The sequence below is a fragment of the Selaginella moellendorffii genome, unplaced genomic scaffold, assembly GCF_000143415.4.
Source record: "Selaginella moellendorffii unplaced genomic scaffold, v1.0 SELMOscaffold_65, whole genome shotgun sequence".
In the NCBI taxonomy this organism is placed as follows: Eukaryota; Viridiplantae; Streptophyta; class Lycopodiopsida; order Selaginellales; family Selaginellaceae; genus Selaginella; species Selaginella moellendorffii.
The window spans coordinates 813968-835629 of record NW_003314326.1 but is presented as its reverse complement, the minus strand read 5'-3'; the positions used below and the strand labels follow the sequence as shown (position 1 = coordinate 835629).

Genomic DNA, 21662 nt, shown 5'->3' with positions numbered 1-21662 from the left:
TTTCATGGCAAAATAATGGAATATTTTGTTTCTTTGAGCTCCCTAATGGGGAACTTTGATGTTTGTACGAATTGCTCAAGAAAATCTCTAAAATCTAAAAGATTTTGCGCCAAAGTGATCACTTGGCCATCTTAGAACAAAACCAAGGATTTATTTGTCACTGGAGGACATTTATTCAAGTCTTGCAAAACCAACTTAAACGAGTTGTGTAGCTCCTCAACTTTCTTCTGGCCACCTTTCCAGCATAGCTTGTTGCAATGTTTACAATACAACACCTCTTGATATTTCCCACTAGTGCTTGAACCTTGTAAGAACAAGTCTGAAGAATGACAATAACTGCAATTCATTTTGTAATTTTCCTTAAGGGTTATTCAATGTAACCCTAATTATATACTGATTTGGACCTTTTGGTTGAAGGAAAAGGCTGTTTGCATTAACCCCCTTTTAAGTTATCTTAAATTTTTTAAAGGAAACTAAAGAGGACATCTACGCATCTTTGGATGCTTTGCCTACACTCATATCCCAAAGAAGAAGCATCACAAGCTGGATTCAAAGGTTGAACCTTCATCCTGGGATATTTAGAAGGGTTATTCTCTCAAGCGTAAGACTCTGCTGGAAAGAGAGTAACTGTACAAGGATTATGCTGAAGTTCCTGCTCTTACTTTTGTGGAACTCCAGCTGGTGGACTTCACTCCTTCTCAAGTCCCATTGCTGCCTCTTGCTCTTGGTGGTGGTTACGTGGTTCCTACCTTCTCCCTGGTGATTTAGCCTCCAGCTCGACCTGAACCATGGCGCTCTACTCGAGTTCCTGTTCCTTCGCAGCTTCAACTGAAAGCTGAGGACTCTCGTCCCTTCTTTTTCTTTAGCAACAATAAAAATGAGGCATTAGCTGGACCTCATGCTGTTCAGTGGCGAGAAGCCATGAATGCTGAAATGCATTCGCATGAGAAAAAAAACAAAGACCACCTTACCTGCTGGGTGAGCTCGAAGTGGATCTTCACGGTGAAGTATAAGCCCTGTCGTTGCAAACAAACAAAAAAAACAAACCACGCTTCGTTGCACGGGGATTCAGCAAAATCCTAGATGGACATCGGGACAGCTTTCCTGCATGTTTACATTGCACAACCACCTGGATTTATCAAACTTGGTGAGGAACACCTGGTTTGCAAGCTGAATCGCCCCCTCTATGGGCTCATGCAATCCCCACAGGTCTGGTTCGAGTACATTGACGTGTTCTCCCAAGGCCTGGGCTGTGTTCTTGCCGTGGAAAGGAATGTGTACCTTTACAAGCTTGGAGATGATTTCCTCCTGGCACCAGTGTCCGTGAACAACTGCATTCTCGGTGCAAAAACTCGCCACTTGTTGGACGAGATAAAAAAGAAGTTGAGCTTGTCACGGATAAAGAATAAGATTACATGGCTACCGTGCCATAAAATCAAAGATGTGGGGAGTCTCGTATATTTGACCTGGTTTCCCAATTCCTGGAGAAGATCTACCTCAGGGTAGTGTCCTAGAGCAGTAAGCGCCAGCTGAGGCTGAGTATATTGCTCTAACCACTGTAAAGAATCTGGCTCACCCAGTTCTGTAGCAACCTGCCACAAATTCCTGTTTGCTCCAAGCCTCTGGTGGTGTTCTCCAACAGCCAAAGCGTCCTTGCGGTGACGGCAAATCTGCGCTTCCATTCCCGCGTGAAGTATATTGAAATACGCTTCCACTACATGCGGGAGCAAGTTCAAAATGAAAAGCTGCTGCTGCAATATTGCGCTGACATTCTCACGAAGGTTCTTGGCTCACGCTCCCTTTGAGCACCATCGTTCTGCATTGGGAGTCTGCTCTCCATCTGCTTCGGCTGAGTGGGAGGGGTAGTCTAATCCATCCTCCCAGCTGAACGAGCCAGAGTGGGAGTGTCGATATGGCAGTCTCGATCAGCTGCCCGCGTGGAGAGCCGTGTCCCGTTCTCATGTAAAAAGAAAGTGCTGTGTGTCTACCACGTTTTCACACGATCACAGAAACAATGTTAGTTTTTTTTTCTATTTGCGCCAAGTGGGCCGATGATTTCCAGCAGCAATGTAGCAAACTGTTCTTAAAGAGCAAGCTAGAGAAAAATGCCAACAAGGAAGTGATTTCTTACCGGCGTAAGAAGACAACCATGCGTCAAAGATCTCCCGTGCGGGCCGCAAATGCCCGTACAGCTGGTAGCATTGAAGCCATAAGGAGCTATTCTTGAGGATGCTAATCGAACATAGTGAGATTAGTTTTGCCAAATCAGGGAGTCTTTCACGGGTGTGTTGCAGTGCAGGCATGACCCGAAGATGTTAAGGATAGAGCAAGTTAATGACCTTTTGCTTGGATTCAGGTACTAATTTATCATGTTGTAGCATTGATTGAGCGGCATTTGTATAGTTCGGTGGTAGAGGCCTGGAGCTGGAATGCCCTTTCTTGATGGAGAATTTTTCAGATTGTCTTGATCTAAAAGCGGGACTACATCCTTTTATATTTTCTTGCTTGTCTGCAACGAATTCTCAAAATGTCATAAAATCTGCAAAGAAGAAATATGCACCACAGTCATCTCCCTTGTCAGCAGCAACACTAGTAGCAGTGTAGCATTTAGGTACTTCAGCTCCACTTTTCATCCCAATTGCTGGCTGCATTACTCCATTGGAATCCAGGTACTGTATTCTTCTCTGGTATGCAGCTTTAAGATATCCCTGGGATGGAAATTCTCCACTTCCCATACCAGTCTTTGTGTGTCTTACTCCACTTTCTTTATCATAGCAGACTTCACCGCCAGCTTCCAATGTCTCAGCACCATTCTGTAGAGATTGAAAAAGGCTTGCAGGCCAGTATCCAATACTTTCCCCGTCAATTTGTAGCCACCAATTCTTTGAGCTATCGTCCTGAAAAATTCAAAACCATTTAATAGCTTTTATGCATGTTTTTTACGTAGTCTGGACTATGGACCTGGAAAACACGTAAGGTTTTCTCATATTGTGTAGAGTCTGGAGTGGATATGCTCGAAAATGATCCTCCTAGTACGTACTTGTTGCTTGTTTGTACAAAGCCTTCGCAGTGCAGGTTATAGCAGCCATGAATTGGCGAGTAAGATTACTCACCTAGACACCTAAAGTAGTAAGAAACAAATGCATATAAATGAATAGCATGAGGCCTCATGCCAAGAAAATGACTTCATCCCTCCATAATACCTTAATCCAATCTACAAATAGATGGCACACAAAAACATTAGTGTGAGGCCTCACACCAAGAAAAAAAGCCCACCCACCTCCTCTAGCCTAGTTTCTCGACACTAATCTCCTTTGCATGCATGTTTATTGCATAAGTGAATAAGATTGTGCTAGCCATGAAGTCGAAACGAGAAAAAGAGTGAAAACCAAGCCGTGAGAGAGAAAAGAGGAGAAAAAAAGCTCATCCTTTGCCATAGTCACTCCGGTGAAGCAAGTGGAGGACCGGTGAAGCTGGTGACGTCCCTCTTCCTTGCCTCAATCACTCCCACAATGCAGTAGCTGCTGGTGCTCGCAGGCTGCAAGCTGTTGCGATGGCTGGTGCTGCCTACGTCGGCAGCTGCTACTGCTGGAGCAGCTGGCTATGGTGGCATGGGCCATGGCGTGCTCAAGACGCAATGGCCATGCTCCTGTAGCTTCCTCTACCATTGCCAAAAAACTAAGTGCTATAGAAGTTATTGGCAACTCAAAGGCTGCGCGTTTGAGCCGTTGGATCTGTGGGATCTGACGGTGGAGGAGAGAGGAGAGGGAAGCATGAGTGGGCCTTTGCAATGGCTGTTGCTGTTGCAAAGGCTTCTCCCATGGTGACAGCATTTCTGGGTGGTGTGGGCGCTCTGTGTGGCAGGGAGCAGCTCCCTTGGCATTTTTATGATCTCTTGGTGGTGCCAAGGCACTGGACCAAAAGGGGGCAAAAAGCCTTTGAGAGATTGTTGTGTTGAGAAGCCAGGCTAGTTCCCGGACTCTTAGTGGCAGTGAGCATCTCCAGGCAGGGATTTTTTGTGGCACTGTGGCAGCGAGGTGCGGCACACAGGGGCCAACGCAAATGCCTGGCTTAGAGACTTGCTGTGCCAGACCCTGGCGAGGGGAGAGAGGGGCAGCATGGCTGGTTTCTCTGAATCCAGAACCATGCTTGGAGTTGTCCTGGCTTGCTGTTGGCTTGATGGTGTGGCGTGGTCAAGACAGAATGCCCTGTCGTGACTGCTCCTTGCATCTTTCTCCTCCATAGCCCAGAAAAAATCTAAGTACAATTCAGGCTTGGACCACGTGGACCGTTGGATCGGGAGATCTGACGGTGGAGAGGATGCTGGAGAAGCAGAGGCGGGCATTTGCAATTGCAGTTGCAATTGTGTCTCCCACGGCAGATTCTGGTGGATCATAGCAGCTTTGTGGTGATGTCTGGGTGGTGCGGGTGCTCTCAACAGCAGGGAGCAATCCCCTTAGCATTTTTGGAGATCCCTTGGTGGTTGCTGCCTCGGGTGGTGCTGCTGGCATAGCTTCAAAACACGAACACGAACACGAACACGGCATTCAATTTTTTGAACACGAACACGGAACATGGAAATGAACACGGATAAACACGGGTGAAAACACGAATATTCTCTAGAATATTCTACTTATCACTCCATCTCATCTAGAAGCTCCTCATTAGCAGGATCATCATCTTCGTCTTCGTCCTCTTCTTCCATAGCTTCAATATCAGCATCAGTAATTTGAGGAATACTTCCTATCTAACTCAATCCCACAAACTTGTCATAGGAAGTGTGGCTCCCTATCAACTTGGTATTACTGGCCACAAATACCAAGTCTGCAATCCGGCTCACTGCTAAGCAATTCCTCTTCTTTGAAGTGATGTGCCCAAAAATGTTGAACAATCGCTTCACAGATGAGGAAGAACTTGCCTGACTAAGCACTTGAATTGCCAACCTCTGCAAATCTGGACCTGAGTAGCCATTGTCCTCCCACCACTGCACAGAACCCTTTGTTGTACGATCCATCTGAGAGTCCCCGGTGCCAAAACTACCCTCCAAGTTCCTGTATTGGCAAAGCTGATTTTTTATAGTTGACCTTTGCTGATAGTCAGGGAATTGGATCTCCAAGTACATGTTCCAATCTTTGGAAACTTCTCTGGATTTTTCCTGTCCTCACCCCTGAAACTCTGGATCAAGCATGTATGCCATGGAGTGAAAGGTGCTATGATAAGCCCACCACCTGTTTGAAATCAGTTGGTTTAGCTCCTCATACCTAAGATTGTTCTCCTCTTGTTGACAGATGTTCTCGCTCATCTGATCCATCCCCTCGTAGACCTTCCCAATCACAGGCACGTCTCCGTCAACCATCTGTAGCAAATACATCACCCTCCTTGAAACACCCAGCATGTGGTTAACCTCGTTCCAGTATGTATCGTTGAACACAATTCCTCGGCATGCTATCCCAAAACCTGTCCTTGACTCTAGCCTTGCATTGTAAGTGTTGCTCACAAACATTTGTTGTAGCTTTGGCCTCAGCTCCACCAATCTCTCCATCATAAGAAAGTTGAAGGTGAATCGTGTTTTGCTGAACTTCAACACTTGTCGTGAAGAGAAGGATGCCAAAATCGTTACTAGTTCCGGAGGAAGCCAACCAAAGTCTTTCCCTTGTCTAGCAGCCCAACCATCCATGGTAGTTTTGCGAAATCCTTGAGAATGTTGTTCAAACAATGAGCTAAACATGGAGCCCACATAATCTTTGGCTTCCTCACCTCTAGAAGCCTAGCAGCAGCCTTGTTTGAAGCCTCACCATCCGTGACAATAAGAACAACATTCTCCTCTCCAACAATCTCGATACCTCGCTCCCATGTTGCAAAAACGTTATCAGCCGTCTTCCCACTAGAAGATATATCAATGGCCTTGAGAAAAGTCGACTATCCTCTGCTGTATGCAACAAGCCCCCATGATATGTCGATTTCTTGTGTCATTCCATGCATCAGCAACAAGAGTAACCCCACAATTCTTCCAACGTGCCTTCACCTTGGCAAGTTGAACTTCAAGATTGGCTTTCTCCACTTGCAACAATTGCTCTCGCAATGCTCTCTGTTGGAAGATCGTAGGGAATTCCATGCCTTGCAATCTACTGCACCATCTCCTTGAAATGGTGAGAATGAGCTTTCACAAATGGTATGTGCTCGTTCCAGAAAAATCATCCTATAGCCATATCCACTACTTCCTTCCTTTTTGGATCAAAAGAATCCCAGATTCCCTGCTGTCATTGCGAAATAGCTGCCATGCTCACTTACCTTCCTCTCCATTGCCAAAAACCAAGTGCTAGGACTTAGAAATTTCTGGCAACTCAAAGGCTGAGCGTTTGAGCTGTTAGATCTGTACGATCCAACGGTGGAGGATCCAACAGCCAGCGGGAATGCCACTTACCGGACTCTCTTGAGTCGGACTGCATAATTCAGGTCCGAGCAGTGAAGGCAAACTTTCACCCATGAGATATAACGCTGTCAGAGGTCACGCAGCACCTTCCAGATTTTCATCTCAGTGACTCCGTCATCCAAACACACACCTTCCAGGTCGTACAGATTCAATCTGCCGTGAAGCTTTGGCAGAAGTCGTAAGCTCTCATATAAGAGGACACAGCTTAGAAGAGCTGTAAATCCCGTATTCCCACCATGCATCCAAGGCTTGAATCAGAAACGTGTATCTGTTCGTGAAATATAAAACGCGAGTGCTTCGAGACAACAGTAGCGTGCTGTGCTTATGCACCAGCCATCTGCAAAATTCAACGTTTAAGCAAGGAAAACAAAATTTCCAGAAAATAGTATAGTCAGGAGGCACGTACCTTGGTAAGTTGGCTTGACCTGAGCCGACGAATTTCTCCCACAGACAGTCTGATGAACACAGAGCGTACCAGTGCTTGCAAACTTGTCTTGATGAAGATAAGTCTGATCCTGGTGAATTTCAACAAACGAAAATGTGATGCCCGGACTCGGGATCTCTTTCTCAGGAACTCCCCGAGGATCGCATTCCTTACCGCTGCTCGCATCCGACTTTCTCAGCATCGTCTCCAGGAGTGGAATCTGGTTCGCCACTCGCCAGTCACAGACCATATTCCGACAGACGTAATCTTCACATTAACTTGCTTCCAAGAAGGCCCGGTACAGCTCAGGCCAACCTGCAGAGACGTAGAACAAAAGAAAGAATACCAGATGAATTCCATCAGCAGCAGTGTTGGTGACCCAGACTTGGTACGTTTTACCTCCATTCCTGCGTAAGGAGTGAATGATTCGAACAGACTTGTCAAGGAACGGCTTCGTTTCTTCACTTCGAGCGTTGGAACCCGTTTCATTAGAGCCGCCGGTGTTCCTGTCTAAGGATATTGACAGGATAAACACTAGTGACAGAGAGAACCATTCAGTAGCATGTACAGAGATTACCTACCTGGTCGAGGGTAAAACTGTGATATGTGGACCTGTGGGAACGTGTACTCTCGTATTAGTTCCATGATCCTGTCAAAATCCTCTGATGTTTCTCCTGACAAGGATAAAAGCTCAATAAGATACAATCTTTTTCATGCATGCGAGTGTACCTGGAAATCCACAGATAATATCTGTAGCGATATGAATCTCCGGGACTAGTCTTGTGAGAGTATCCACAATTTTTCTAAACTCGGAAAACGTGTACTCCCTCTTCATGCCCTGAAGAACACAGAAAACAGCTTACAGAGACAAAACAATCACCCAGAACATCGGTACCTCCAACACCGAGTCCCTTCCAGATTGAACCAGAACATGAAGGAACGAATACACGCAGGGGTGACAGCCATTTCCTCCAGATGCTGTAAGATGTAGATTCGGAGCATTGTACTTCTGTCTATGAGGAAGCGCGGCAACTAAAGCACGTAGAAGCGCTGGTATATTTGCTCCAATGTCTCGTCCTGTAGTGCAAAGAAAGAAAAAAGTAAATAAAAAATGCTAGCTTGAAACAGATAACCATAACCGTAAGCTCCAGTGTCGCCATATCTCCTTCACACCTTCAGACACCACGGTTTTCAATCTTTGCACCTGTAGATAAAGCTCAGTAACAGAGAAAAGAAACTGGCGAAGGTCCTTACTAGTGTGTCTACTGTGTAGCTGCCAAGATGCCCGCGAGCATGCTTCGTCTTGCAGTATGTGCAAGCACCCAAGCAGCCAACGTTGATAGGAATGATCTCGACAAACTTGTTCTTACGAACCTGAAAACACAACAGCAAAAGAGATTATAAACTTTTGGCAAATCAAGAGACGGCAAAGCATCCCGTCGAAGCAGCCGGGCCTCGTGGCCTTTCAAAGTCTCCCCCGCTGTATTTGCTGCACTCCGATGACGCTGACAGCTTCGAGATCTTTTAAACCCTGAGGAACGCATCCAGCTATCCACCAAGGGAATAGAGGCTGCTTTGCCTTTACGTATCAGTGTTTCCATTGTCGGAGCTTTCACAGTACACCTGCGAATAAAACAGCAGCAACAATTGATCCAGCTTAAGATTCTTCCTTCTGATACTGAACTTACGTGTTGATCAGCCAAAGATCAGCTCTCTGAGGAGAGTCCGAGATGGCCATAAGCCTGAAGCTGTCCTGCCATATACTCACTGCCGCTCTGAATGAGTAGTCAACATTAGTTCTTTTCTACGTGAACCTACTCCAGTTTACCTGCCCGAATGCAGGTAAACTCAGTAAAGTCTACACCATTTCACAGATTCAGCTGAACATACCTCAGTGCCAGTTTCAGGTGTTTTCTACCAACCTCACATCGAATGCAGTCGAAGCTCGCCTCGCACAATGTCCCATTCTACGGCTAGAACCCTAAAAATCAGAGTACCTAGGTTAGGGTTCCGCCATGGTGCGAGAGCAGTCTCAGCCAAGGGCGGATGGGGAAGAATTGGAATCAGACATCAGGGCTGGGAAGCGGCAAAGGGCGGATGGGCCTGAGCGATCGATTCAGCAGCAGATTGAGGAAGTGGAATCGGAGATCAGGGCCGTGCAACAAGCGATTGAGCAGGTTGAGCAGAAGGTGGAGCGCGCTGACCAGAAGGTGGATTCCACGCAGGGTGAGCTTCAGAAGCACTGGATGGAGAAGGAGAAGCACTGGATGGAGAAGGAGAAGCAGCTCCGTGAGCTTCAGAAGCACTGGATGGAGAAGGAGAAGCAGCTCCGTCAGCAGCTCATTCCCTCTAGTGGAGTTGTTTGGTCAAACGCCCGTGATCGGATTGCCAAGCTGAAGGAGCTCTTTGGACCTCGTCTTAAGCATGCCCGCATGTACAGAAAATGCCTTGAAAGGGATTCATTATCTTCTTTGCCAACTGGCTTGTCTCTGAAGGACATCGGGCAGCAGTTTCCCATTGTTGGACGAGAGAAGACTGTGGATGCTTTGCTCAGGGGTAACTGGCTGTTGTACAAGCAATTCATGAGCAGTCAACACACAGACTGGGATGTGTTTAGGCGCCTCCACCATATAATGGGTGTGGTTGGATTCCCGGGTGCGGGAAAAACATCCCTTGGCAAGGCACTCCCACAAATACTCATTGAGATGAGAAGGCAACGGAGTGATCCAGGGCTAAGGATTCAAGAACTTGCCTCACTTTTCGATACATCAACCGATGAGGTGCGACCGTGGGATGCCATGATGAGCACCGTTGAACATCTCGACGTGCTCATGTACCATGATTTTATTTCAACTTTTCATGGCGAGGCCGGGCTGGGTGATGCTCAGGTTTTGGCCCTGAGGACTTTGCATGCAGCTGTTTCTAGAGCAGATGGCCAAGATGACATCAGAAAAGATACTGGGACTTGGACGCGCTTTCCTTACCAAGAGCTTGTCGCTGTTGTTGATGCCCAAGCACCTGATTTGAAGAAGTTCCTCCTGTTTGATGACGTGATAGCTTTGTTGCGAGAAGTCTGCGAGCTCGGAGACCAAAACATTTTCCTGTCGTTCTTCTTTGATGAGATTGGGAGGAGCAACGTCCTTGTTCAGAAACTGTTTCGGCAGTTCATAGTTTGGAAGTACAGGAACGTGGGTGGCAAAACGTTTGTCACTATGCTCGGAGCGACCAACCTTTTCACAGCGGCATCTTTGAGAGAGAGCGGTGACAGTGGATCATCTGAAGTGATTTATATTCCTGTCAACCCTCTCAGCAGCAGCGATCGGGAGAAGCTGGTGTTGCAAGTCTTTAACAAGGTGCTGAGGACTTCAAACCATGAAGAACTTCACGCTTTAAATGATGGCATGCAGCTGTTGTGCAAGCTGAGCGGAGGGAATCCGAGGTTGATTACCTTCATGGTTCAGGCTTTGGCTTCAGATGACCCAGACATGGCCCTTGACATTGACAACCTTGCGCTGAGAATTCAGGAGCCCTTCCTGAGAGACAAAGTAAGGCGGATTCTGGATCGTGTGTGGAGCCTATGCAGAAGATTCAAGTATTACAATGGCTTTGCCGGGGATGAGAGATTTTCTTATCTCTTACGAGCAATTCAAGCATCGATGCTTCGTGAGCATGTCTCAAGGAATGGACCGGTTCTGCTGCAGGCCTTTCCAAGAGAGAATGTTTTGACATGGGAAGCTCTGGAGAGTTGTGGAGTAGTGGCTGTGGTTCTTGACGAAGAAAAGGCTCTGGTGGAGTTTTCACCTGTGTTACTGCATAAGCTAACACTCCAGCGGGAGGACCTTTTTGGCTCTACAACTTTTGATTTGACAACAATGTCAACGGATGATTGGAAGCAGAAGGAAGACAACGATTTGTTGTCTCTGATCTTCAGCATCTACATTCATAAGGTATGTGAATTCTACGTTCATAGTCTTTCATAGTCTCGGTTACTAACATGTTATTTGCAGTTACTATCGGGGGGTTCAGACACCTTCATGCTGGCGGATGTGTTGCCTTGCGATTGGTACATCCCTGACAATCTGAAGAACCGAAAGTTCAGGTTCCCCACTTTTCCAGTTTCAATCAAGCAACTGAGTCCAGGTATGTTCTTGTTTTTAGTTTTTTGGTTTCGGATCAAACACAGTAGTCCAGGCTCAAAGGAGGAGGTTCAAAGGTCAGGGACTTGGGCCATCTGTGGACCTCGGAACAGCGGGGCTAATACCTTCCTGATACTCGAGGAAGTAAAAGGCATTGATTTGGAGCCATTTCTTTTGTACATCCAAAGCAAGTGCTCTGGAGACCCTCTTAAGCCAGCCATTGCGGATTGGTCGGAAGTCGTTCGAAATCTTAAGAGTGACGTCCGAAGACTGATTGCTATCAAGGACAATGAGCAGCCTGGCGATGAAAGTAAGTCCATATGTTATACATTTTTCGTTTATTTTTAATTTTTGTTTTTTGTAGAGTATGCTCGAACGAACTTTGGATATGTATTTTTCTCGGACAAGGACAATTCATCAGCTCTCTCATATCAAAAGTCTAATCCGATGGATATATATGCCTCAAGTGTTATTATCGGCTCCAATTTTGGTATGATTGAGCAGATTGCAGCTGTAAGGCATATCAAAAAGTGTACGAGAGAGATGTGATCACCAGTATTTAGTGGTAAAGGAGGCTTTCCAGGTGCGACTTTGATACAAAGCGAGTCTTACGATTCTGGTTTTCCTGACTGGATTCTCTATTGGTGACAGTAAGGGAAACGGCATAGATAATGTGTTGACGACATTGAGTGCACAACAATCCATATTTAAGTTTATTTAAGAAATTTAGTTTAAAAAGTCATAATTATTATTATGTCAGTTATTTTAAATTCATGTATAGTCATATATAGTAAATCCATATATATGTATTTAGCCTGAGCTTAGGTGTCTCTCTTAAAACATTTCCTTCTCTTTTATTTGATTATTTACAAGCAGCCATGTAGGTACTTCACTTGATTGATATCTTTTAGATTTCTTGCTCTTATAGTTGGCATATTAAATTACGTCTATGGATGTAACAAAGTTTCCCTTTTGACTATTGAATTTTTGTTAAAAGTTCTGAAGTGGAATGGTTATATCAATAGAAGTTGAGACTACTCGAGAATAAGTAGTGGGATTGAGATAGAAGAAAAGTCTTAAACAGGTTTAGCAAGAACTAAACCAATAAAAGGGAGAGAACTACCACAGGTAGTCGATCGAGTCTTTATGTTAGAGAGATTATGTTTCTTGGAACAAGGCATGATGAGCCTTCGATGTCAAACGATTGACGAATATTGGCTAGGTGCTAAGGATGAAAAGAGCAATACATACTAGTATTATTTTATAAAATAATTTATTGTTCGATGAGGACATCGAAATTCATCTATGGGTGGTGGAGTTGTGAGACACAAATCCCTAAGCCCCAAAGTGGAGCCAAAAGGGTGCCACGTGAGTGGCTGAAGCAAGAGCTAAATAAGCGTAACATGTTTGGACTAAAAGCTCCAACTTAAAAGGTCGAGAGTGGGAATGGAACTCCCAACGAAGTGCTTAAGGAACAAGCATGAAGTGAGCAATAAGTGAGTCTCTAGAAAAGGGACACAAGAGGACCAACACATGACATATGGAAGTGTCCAAGAAGAAGCCCGAGATGGACCTAAGATGGAGTCCAAGATAGACCCAAAATGGAGTTTGAGATAGAGTCTGAGATGGACCCGAGATGGACCCAAGATGGAGTCCGAGATGGATCCGAGATGGTGTCCGAGATGGACCCAAGATGGAGTCCGAGATGGACCCGAGATGGTGTCCGAGATGGAGTCGAGATAGAGTCCGGATGGACCCGAGATGGAAGCGGAGATGGAACCGAGACCGAGACCGAGATCGAGACCAAGTTCGAGTCTGAATCTGAGATTGAGACCGAGTCCGAGTCCAAGTCCAGGTCCGAATACTAATACAGGCTGTTGGGTGAAAGCCCAAAGCAATCGTCCCCCAAGGGGGGGGTGTGGGGGGTGTGGGGGGTGTGGGGGATTCCAAAAGTATAATAGGGAGAGTGTGGGGGTTAGACCTCAGTGGAGCCAGTTTGGCCCAAGAAGGCCATGCCCAGCTATTGGGTGATGAGATAACCATTGGGAAGTCCAAAACTAGAGTGAATACAAATTGATAAGTGGGGTAATTTGGTAAAGTGTTCAAGAGCCAGCTCTAGTTCCTCCGGGAGATTGAATGGTTGATGCTCCTAATCCAAGCGTGGGTGGCACTACCTACTTGGATATCTAGTGTGGCTCAACAGAACCTCACTCTAAGCCCATAGCTATAGCACCCAAAGGCAGAAGGTAGAAGAGTACCTATAAGGCTTGCATAGGGCCATGATGTTCCAAAATATTGTCCCAAAGTCCCAGACTATGGAAAGAAAGAGGAGTGGTCCTCTAGTGTAGTGACCAAGGATATGGTCATGTGGTGAGGAAGTCCTAAAGGATAGTGGGACTTAGTGGTCGAGCCTGTGGGCCTTGTTCCAGTGGCAGTGTTAGCGAACACAGCCATGGACAGAAAAGGGATTTGGTGGGCACTGTAAAAGGGATATTGAGGAAGGTTGTTCCCCATGTCTATGGGCATCTTAAGGATACTAGGGAATGGATCTTAGATGGTCTTTCATGGACAGATGGCCTAGTCTTTGAGAGACAAGACTGCGATGCAAGTAGTGTTGGACCACCAGTGTGATCAAGGTGAATAGACATGGCCTTAGTGTAACGGGCTAGTATGTCGGTGGTACCTTGGGGTGTTGATCATGGGACTGGACATGTGGAGCACTTGGACCAAGTCCAAAGGTTGAGCGGCATGGATGCCATTCTCGAGGCTAGCAAATCCCAAATCTTGAATTAGACTTATGGAGGTTGTGAATAAGACTTTTCCAAGTGGTCGAAGGTGTGGTTAAATAATTAAAGTAGAATGGAAAAATTAGTCACTTACACTCTCCTAGTTGTGGCGACTATGTACAAGCTTGTCATTGAGGCTACTCTTGTGCTGGTTCTTTGCCTTTGTGTTCACAAGATTGGATATCTCAATAATGGTATCCTGTGGTGTTAACCCCTTCATGATTTAGAAGTATTATATTGAGAATTTTGCCTGCATCTTCTTCATGTATATTAGATCAGAAGAGATCTTTTGCATTGCTTTTGTCAAGTGCCGCCTAGACATAACAATGAATTTAACTGTTGGATTTTTTGTTGTTTCCTTGCCTATCCTTTCGACAAATATCTAACCATCCTTGTCCATAGTGATTGTACAAGGTTAGTCTGTCCTTGAGGATTCCATAAGCAGTGATGGTTATATCAATTCCTTCTCTACAGACTATATTGTAGTTGATGGAATAAACTTTGAGTTTTGAACAATATTCCTAATGAATGTCTTTTGAAGCTCCGTATAAATGGCCTTCCTTCCCTGTTCATGTCTTTGTTAGGAATTTCCTCTTCTTTGATGACAATCCCATAGACTATTGAACTGTTTGGGTTGGTAAGATCCACCAACACTAGATCATCATCTTGTATCTCTAATGTCCACTTTTGTGGTTGTGTGGAGTTGCAGCCTCTTTTCACTATGATGGACTCATGTAGAAGTATTTTAGATTGCTGGGCAAGAACTTATTAGAATTACTTAAAATATTTTTGAAATGGGAGAGAATGGATCCTAGTGTGAGGCCTCATGCTAAGTGAAAGGGGTAATGGAAGTAATTCTATAGGAGGTTAATAGCATGAGGACTCAAGAATGGATGGGGTGTATGAAAGGGGTAGTGGAGGTAATTCTATAGGAGGTTATTAGCATAAGGCCTCACACTTAGGAATGGATGGGGTGTGTTTGCCAATTCCTTGATAATAATATTACTTGTCCCATGGACAGACATTTGAGCAAGATTACCATCAAGAAACTAGACAAACCAAAATCTTTTTAGCACTTTAGCATAAGGCCTCATGCTAATCCTTAAGCATGAGTCCAATCACAATGTGTTAATGGAAATTACTAGCATGAGGCCTCACACTTAGATTGCTTGTGATATTTTTCCCAGTTTCTTGATTTCTGTAGCCATCAGCCTGCCATTGACAACGCTTATAAAAGGTTTTATTACCAATCTGATTTACCGTCCAGTAGACAAAGAGTCGAGGCCCAGTTCCTCCATAGTAATTAGGATAAACCTTCAAGCAAGGTTCAGTATAGAAACATCTAAATTTCAACACACCTGCCATCCTGCTTCAACTGTGTTCACTGGGCCTAATTTGTTTGAGATAATCCACAACTGCGACAGACTGAACTCGGAAGTTTGTTCCACGTATGGCTCCCAAACATTTATAGATGTTTCCATCCCTTGGAAGTTGCCGTTCAACTGGTTGTAGCCATGCTGTCGTGATCATGCAAAGTATTGTCAACTCTTGAGAGTTTTGATCAGATCCTGCTAGATTACTGTAGTACCTCGTGAGTTTCTACGCCAGGTTCTTCATCAGCCAATGGCACTCGATTTTTTCCAGAGGAATGTTTTTTGGTTAGCTTCCTCACAGAATCAAATCTTGCGGCTATGGTATTCGAAGTGTGCAACACCGGTATTGTGTTTTCCTTGCACGATCCAACTTCTAAACCAAACAGCTGACCCGGAATTTTCTGATCCATTGTGCTCTTTTTTGCTCATCATTTGAGCAGGCTAGACGAGAAATCATTAGTTTTCATCCATGTTGGACAACTTACCAGAAGCTGCAGTGTCTGGTTTCTTAGAGACAGTTGATTTTTAATTGGGACGCAGAGGATGATGTCTCCATTTGATAACTGCAAATCGGAATCTGTGTGTTCACAAGGGTTTATAAAAGAGGAAACAGGAATCGAGCAAAAAGTCCGTGTCTCGCGTCATCTCGGCTCAGGTTCGACTGAACAGTTTCTTTTCAGGTATAGTCCTGATATTTCAAAACTCTTTTCTGTAGGACACTCTGGTAGAGAACGCGAAAGAGCAAGCGAGTTCGCTGAGCAATATGATCGCCCAGGCCACAAAGTGAAACGTATAAATTTTTTTAGCCTTCCTTTATATATTCTGCTCACGGCATATCTCCTTCAATGCCATGACTACGCCAACTTCGTTCCAGTATGAGTGAGCTAGCGGCGCAAGATTTCCAATCTGGCACAAAGCCACGGTTCCCATTCCGGCCTAATCTGGTTGAAACAGATGATAAGAGTGATGAAATCCTCAAATTGTTGAAGCAGAGCGACCGTGGAAAGATTGTCTCATGGGCCCCTCAAATGAAGGAGCTTCAACATGACTCTGTTGCGGCATTTCTCACACACTGCGGTTGGAATTCGTTGATGGAGGCCGTAGCTTGTTTCATGCCTTCGTCATTTACTACTTTCTGACGCTTGACCGGGGCTTCGATCAACTTCTCGGATGAGGGCTCATCTCTCCTTGACAGGAAAAGCCGAGTGTTTATGCAGTGAGCCCACGAAAGCCCCAGAGCAGGAGCTATTCTTCGCCCAGACGATACAAGCTCCAAGAGATTACCGATCTGAATTCCTTTCGAACCATCCACGCAGTCCATGACCTGATTGGTTACCAAAACCGCGACGTCATAAGCTTCTTCAGCTTCGCAGATAACTGGAACAGGCTTCTAGACCTAATCACCATTTCCGTCCTGTTGTTGTCAAGCTCGGACCGAAACGATGCTGCTACAGAATCTATGAGCAACAGCCTCACAGGCCTCTCCCGGCGTTGCTGCTGGTTCAAGACTCTCTCCAGGCGCTCGAAATATGTGAACAGCTGCTGAATACTCTCCGCAGGCTCCACGAACACATTCTTGCTGGGATCAAACCCTAATCGGATTTAACCCAAAAGAGAAGTGACCAAACAAGCTCACTTGCAAGATAGAAAAATGATTTTCTTAGGTTATAGTGATTTCTCTAAAGGATATTGACTTTATTCTTTGGAGAAGAAAAAATTGTACAAGAGGAGAAACATTATCTTTGATGAGACTAATTTCTATTGTGACTGTACACTTGCACTTGAAACATCTCCACCTTTGAAGATTTAATTGTTAAAATTACATCTCTTATTTCACTGGTTGCACCTATTGCAATTCTGCCCCTTTTTCTTGCAACATCATAGGATCAACTTTGACTTGGCTTTATTATTTGAAGGCAATGAAGAGTTTTAGAGTGCTCAACCATTGACCCTTGGTTCAATTTTAGTGGGAGTCATTGTAGCTTCAGTGGGAGCTCTTTCTAATGAGGTACCACATTTAACCTTGTGGTGTTTTAATTGGGTGTTTTGTCTAATGCAACATGCTTTAGAAGCTTTGGAGTCTTTTGACTTCTTTAATTGAAGGTGACATAAAACCAAGCTTTGTTGCTCACACTATTGTAGTTGAACCAATTTCAATTCTTCATAATGCATGGCAAGCACTTTTTGGCCCTTATGTAGACAAGTGGCTATTTGCTATGCAAAGTAAGATGCAATCTCATGAGAAGAAGGGCACCTTTATCAAACAGAGCTGCCAACTGATGGTCATTTGATTGACACCTATTGTGTGTTCTCAGTTTTTTACAATTAATATTTGAGCATGAAGAAATTCAAGGCATGTTAAGTGGCACAAGGTTTCACTCAGGTGGCTAGATTGGATTTCATAGAGACTTACTCTTTAGTTATGAAGCTAGCTTTTATTTGCATGATCATGACGCTTATAGCTGCTTGGAACCTCAAACTTCAGCAAATGGATGTGCAAACAGCCTTTTTGAACAACAAACTTGAGGAGGACATCTACATTGGCTTTGTGGAGCTAGGTACGGAACATCAAGTTTGCAAACTAAAGTGTACCCTCTATGGCTTAAAACAGAGTCTTTAAGCTTGGTATAAGCGGATTGATACTTTCTTCTGCTCCCTTGGCTACACGAAAGGTGCTGCTGATGGAAATGTGCACCCCTATTTAGTGGCCAAGCTGTTTGTGATTGTCGCACTTTATGTTGACAATTGCATAATGGCTGCTAATGCTCTAGCTATGCTGCTCACTCTCAAGTCCAAGCTCTTTGCTGAGTTTGAGATGATTGATTTGGGTGAAGTTCACTTCTACCTCAGTATTCAAGTATTTTGTGATCGTCAAGTAAGCACAATTTCACTTTCACATGCACACTATGTGAGAGAAGTGCTCAGCCAGTTCAATCTGACTGATTGCAAATATGTGCCAACACCTATTGAGCTAGGCACCAAGCTCTTTGTTGTTTCCTCTCCATCATCCACAAGTGATCGTGAAGCAATGAGTGGTGTGCCTTATCAGCAAGCTATCGGGAGCCTGGTTTATTTGGCCGTTGCTACAAGGCCTGATATAGCTCATGTTGTGGGCGTTGTCTCAACTTTTTTAGAAAATCCTGGCCCCAAGCACTGGATGAAGCGCATCTTATGCTATCTTCAAGGCACACATGACTTTGCTCTAAGGTACAAGGCTTCTGCAAATTCTACAGTGCTTGGCTTTTGCAATGCAGATTATGGTGGTGATTTGGACACCCGACAATCCACTACTGGCTATGCATTCATTGGTGCTTCAGTTAGTTGGTCTAGTCGTAGGCAATCAATTGTGGCCATGTCTTCCTCAGAGGCTGAATTCATCACTATAGTTGAGGCTGCTAAAGAAGCCCTTTGGTTGCAACACCTATCCAAGGATCTGCTGTGTGAGGGGGATGGTCCACTCCTCCTCTATTTAGATAATCAGAGTGCACTGGCTCTGACCAAGGAAGATCGTTACCATGCCAGGAGCAAGCATATGGACATTCGCTACTACAAGATATGAGAGCTGGTTGAGAACAAGCATCGAGTTCAGGGATGTCTTCATGACGGATACAATTAACTATAACTATATGCGTACTCTGGACTGCAATGTATGGTTTGAAATTTAATGAGTTGTCATGCACCAAAAAAAACTTATGAACCATTGCTGGATAGTATGTTAAAGAGCTTTTGGAAGACAAACCCAAAGTATGCACGTGGGTTGCTTGTTGTGACTACCAGTGTCACTTTGTAAAGCACTCACCAATCAGGGGTATGAGGAAGATACACCAGCAGATTTGAATATTGATGATGAGGACAAAGAAGCAATGCTGGAAGTGGAAGAGCTTGACACTTAGGATTTGTACAATGGCATGGTTATAAATGAGAATCACTAAGCTTAATGTAGAAGTGAAGGGGTATTGGATGGTCATGGTTTCTGAATTGAAGGACCTCTATCTTTCTTTTATCCCGCCGAGCAAAGTTGATCACTGTTTATGGAGGCTGCAAAGCCAGGCGCATATGGCACCTATTTTGATGCAGACTTGGTGGAAGCTTTTGCATCTGTTGATCACATAGGATTTCAGGGGAAGTTAAGGAAAAAGTGGAGTTGTACTGAAAGCTGGCACTTAATGGTGAGAAACTAGTCAAGGAGCACCTTTCATAGGAGGTAACAATCTTGTCACATTTGGAATGTTTGATAAAAAATTGTGCAACCTTTTGGATCATGCTTTACATAAAAAATATTAAATATTTTGTGAAAATGTTTGACACTAATAAGTTGTGGAATGGCATCAACCCTTTAAGTTTCATAAGGTTTGTCCACATGTGTTGTGGTTCAGCTAGTTGATTTGAAACATTATGCAAAACTTAGTTAAGTTATTTTTTGACTTTTAGCAGCCTAGCGCTTGAACTTTAAACCAATTTCCTATAGTTAATCTAACACTTTACAAACATCACAGACATGTTTCTCTTACATCCCCGCCAAGTGTATTAAGATATTATTGATGAAGTCAATAGTCATATAAACCATAAATTTTTCCTCTCCCATTTGCTAACTTACCTCGTCTATTCGACTATTATAGCCTTGGCCTTAGTTAAGTTCCTTCGCCAAAGTTCCTACCTATTGTACCAGCTCCTACTTGGTCTTACTTGGTTTTAGCAACTTATTGCACAAGCAAAAAAACATTAGCCATTTATCCATAGATTCCCAAATTCTCTTCCAATACCCCTCCTCAGGTTAGATTGGACTTAAGGTTCGGCTACATTCTTTGTAAGCATAAGCAACCAAGCACATCAACCTCAAGGTTCCTAACATCCCTTGGTACAACAAGACTTAATTATAAAACCCAAAGTAATTGTAAGTTCCTGAGTTTGGACTTTCTAGGAGATCACCCAGCCCAATACTATTCAAACCCAAGGATGCTTAACCCCAAGTATCCCAAGACCCTTAACCGATTGGAAAACGAGGTGCAGTGTTATTCATGGGCCTTTTCCCTTTATATTTAAACCCCATGGACCGTCTTTCAAGTCGTTCTCTTTGGTTGCTTATAGTAATTAGATGGGGCATGAGTCGGGAGCACTATAATCAATTTTCTTTCTGGGAGTGGGAGATGCTCTTGAACACTTCCTTGGGTGGCCCCTCCGGCACCACCTAAGTTTATGCTCACTCCCACCCAAAGCCCCTAATCCCCTATTTTAACCTCAAGTCAGTTTGAAAGCACCACTAAAGAATTCCTTCAAGACTAATTCCTAGACCTCACTATCCCTACTATACTTTTAGAACCCCATACAGTTGCCCCCCCCCCTCTAAAAAACACACGCTTTGGGCTTTCACCCCACAACCTGTATTAGTATTCGAACACGGTCTAAGACTCAGTCTCGAATTCAGTCTTAGAGTCAATCTTGCACTCGATCTTGAATTTGGTCTCATCCGATGAACTCTTTATCATTTTAGTCATGCTTTCGGGGATCCTTTAGTCTACAACACCTCACGGCATCACCAAAAATTTATATAAAAAAAAATGGTGTACAAAAAACAATCTTAAGAATATCTTCCTCAGTTATCAGCACTTGCAGTACCCAAAAGCAAGATTTAACTTGGTGAACCAATGACTTTACCTTAGACTATCCAAAAGATCAATAGTGTGAGGAAGAGGGTACACATTTGGGATTGTCACTTCATTTAACAAAAGATAGTTGATGTAAAAACAAATACTCCCATTAAACTTTGTCACAAAATGAGGTTCACATACCCAAAGATTCTGTAATTTTCGAATAACTACATCTCCTTGATGTTTGTATGTAAAATTTTGATCTCTTTAGGTGACTAACGATGAATAGAAACCTTGATTGGACAATTATCCCTAGTTGGAATACGATGACGTATTGCAATCTTAGCCCTAAACAATAGGTCAAAATCAAAAAGATCGGCATACTCCTTTATAAGCCAATCAACCATTGCAACACAAAGACAATTAAAAGGAAAATAGAACATAAGAGGAAGTAATGGGGAGACAAAAATGATGAAAGTAGAAGTAGAAATAAAGAAATAAAAAAGAATAAAAGTGAGAGGAATAAAAAAAATATAAAAAAGTATAAAAGAAGAAGAAGCCTCAAAATCACACTTGGTATAATTATAGGGCAACCAATCCATACCAAAGATGAGGTTAAAAGCTTGACTTAGCACCACCTGCAATAATTGCAACTCAAGCTCGAAATAACCCACATACACAACTAAATCTACCTCATCTTGTACATATGTGTATGTATGGCTTTTGCCATAAAGAATGAAAAATAGCTCTACTACACAATGCAAATATAGATGCTAATATGTGGTAATATGCTGAGCAATAGAAGATAAACTTAAGCTTGTATCGACTAATACAAAGAGAATAATAAGAGATTGTAAAAAACTAAATTTTTCATTCTACTTTTTATCACTTAACCACACCTTCGACCACATGGAGAAGTCTC

General features: G+C 43.9%; 2 protein-coding genes, 1 long non-coding RNA gene and 2 pseudogenes across 4 annotated transcripts; 2 read left to right on the top strand and 3 right to left on the bottom strand.

Moving 5' to 3' along the window:
• Positions 1-1867: 1867 nt before the first annotated feature.
• On the bottom strand, positions 1868-3668 carry LOC9648939. The gene is made up of 5 exons (XM_002984968.2): positions 3512-3668; positions 2962-3062; positions 2561-2897; positions 2132-2232; positions 1868-1984 (listed from the first exon to the last, which is right to left on the bottom strand). Exons 1-5 carry the CDS (start codon positions 3666-3668, stop codon positions 1868-1870), a joined length of 813 nt encoding a protein of 270 aa, XP_002985014.2.
• A 2840-nt stretch (positions 3669-6508) lies between these two features.
• On the bottom strand, positions 6509-8824 carry LOC9649092 (annotated as a pseudogene).
• LOC9648938 lies at positions 8822-11747 on the top strand. 2 transcript variants are annotated; one of them, XM_002985046.2, is made up of 5 exons: positions 8822-10804; positions 10865-10997; positions 11049-11303; positions 11358-11576; positions 11645-11747. In XM_002985046.2, exons 1-4 carry the CDS (start codon positions 8873-8875, stop codon positions 11540-11542), a joined length of 2505 nt encoding a protein of 834 aa, XP_002985092.1. In that variant the 5' UTR covers positions 8822-8872; the 3' UTR covers positions 11543-11576; positions 11645-11747. The 2 variants fall into 2 exon arrangements, with proteins under 2 accessions (XP_002985092.1, XP_024514743.1); XM_024658975.1 differs by having other exon boundaries at positions 11358-11747.
• Positions 11748-15762: 4015 nt separating this feature from the next.
• Positions 15763-16028, top strand: LOC112340500. The gene is made up of 2 exons (XR_002990132.1): positions 15763-15807; positions 15868-16028. It is a non-coding gene; the product is annotated as an uncharacterized LOC112340500 (long non-coding RNA).
• A 163-nt stretch (positions 16029-16191) lies between these two features.
• LOC9648937 lies at positions 16192-17129 on the bottom strand (annotated as a pseudogene).
• Positions 17130-21662: the final 4533 nt, after the last annotated feature.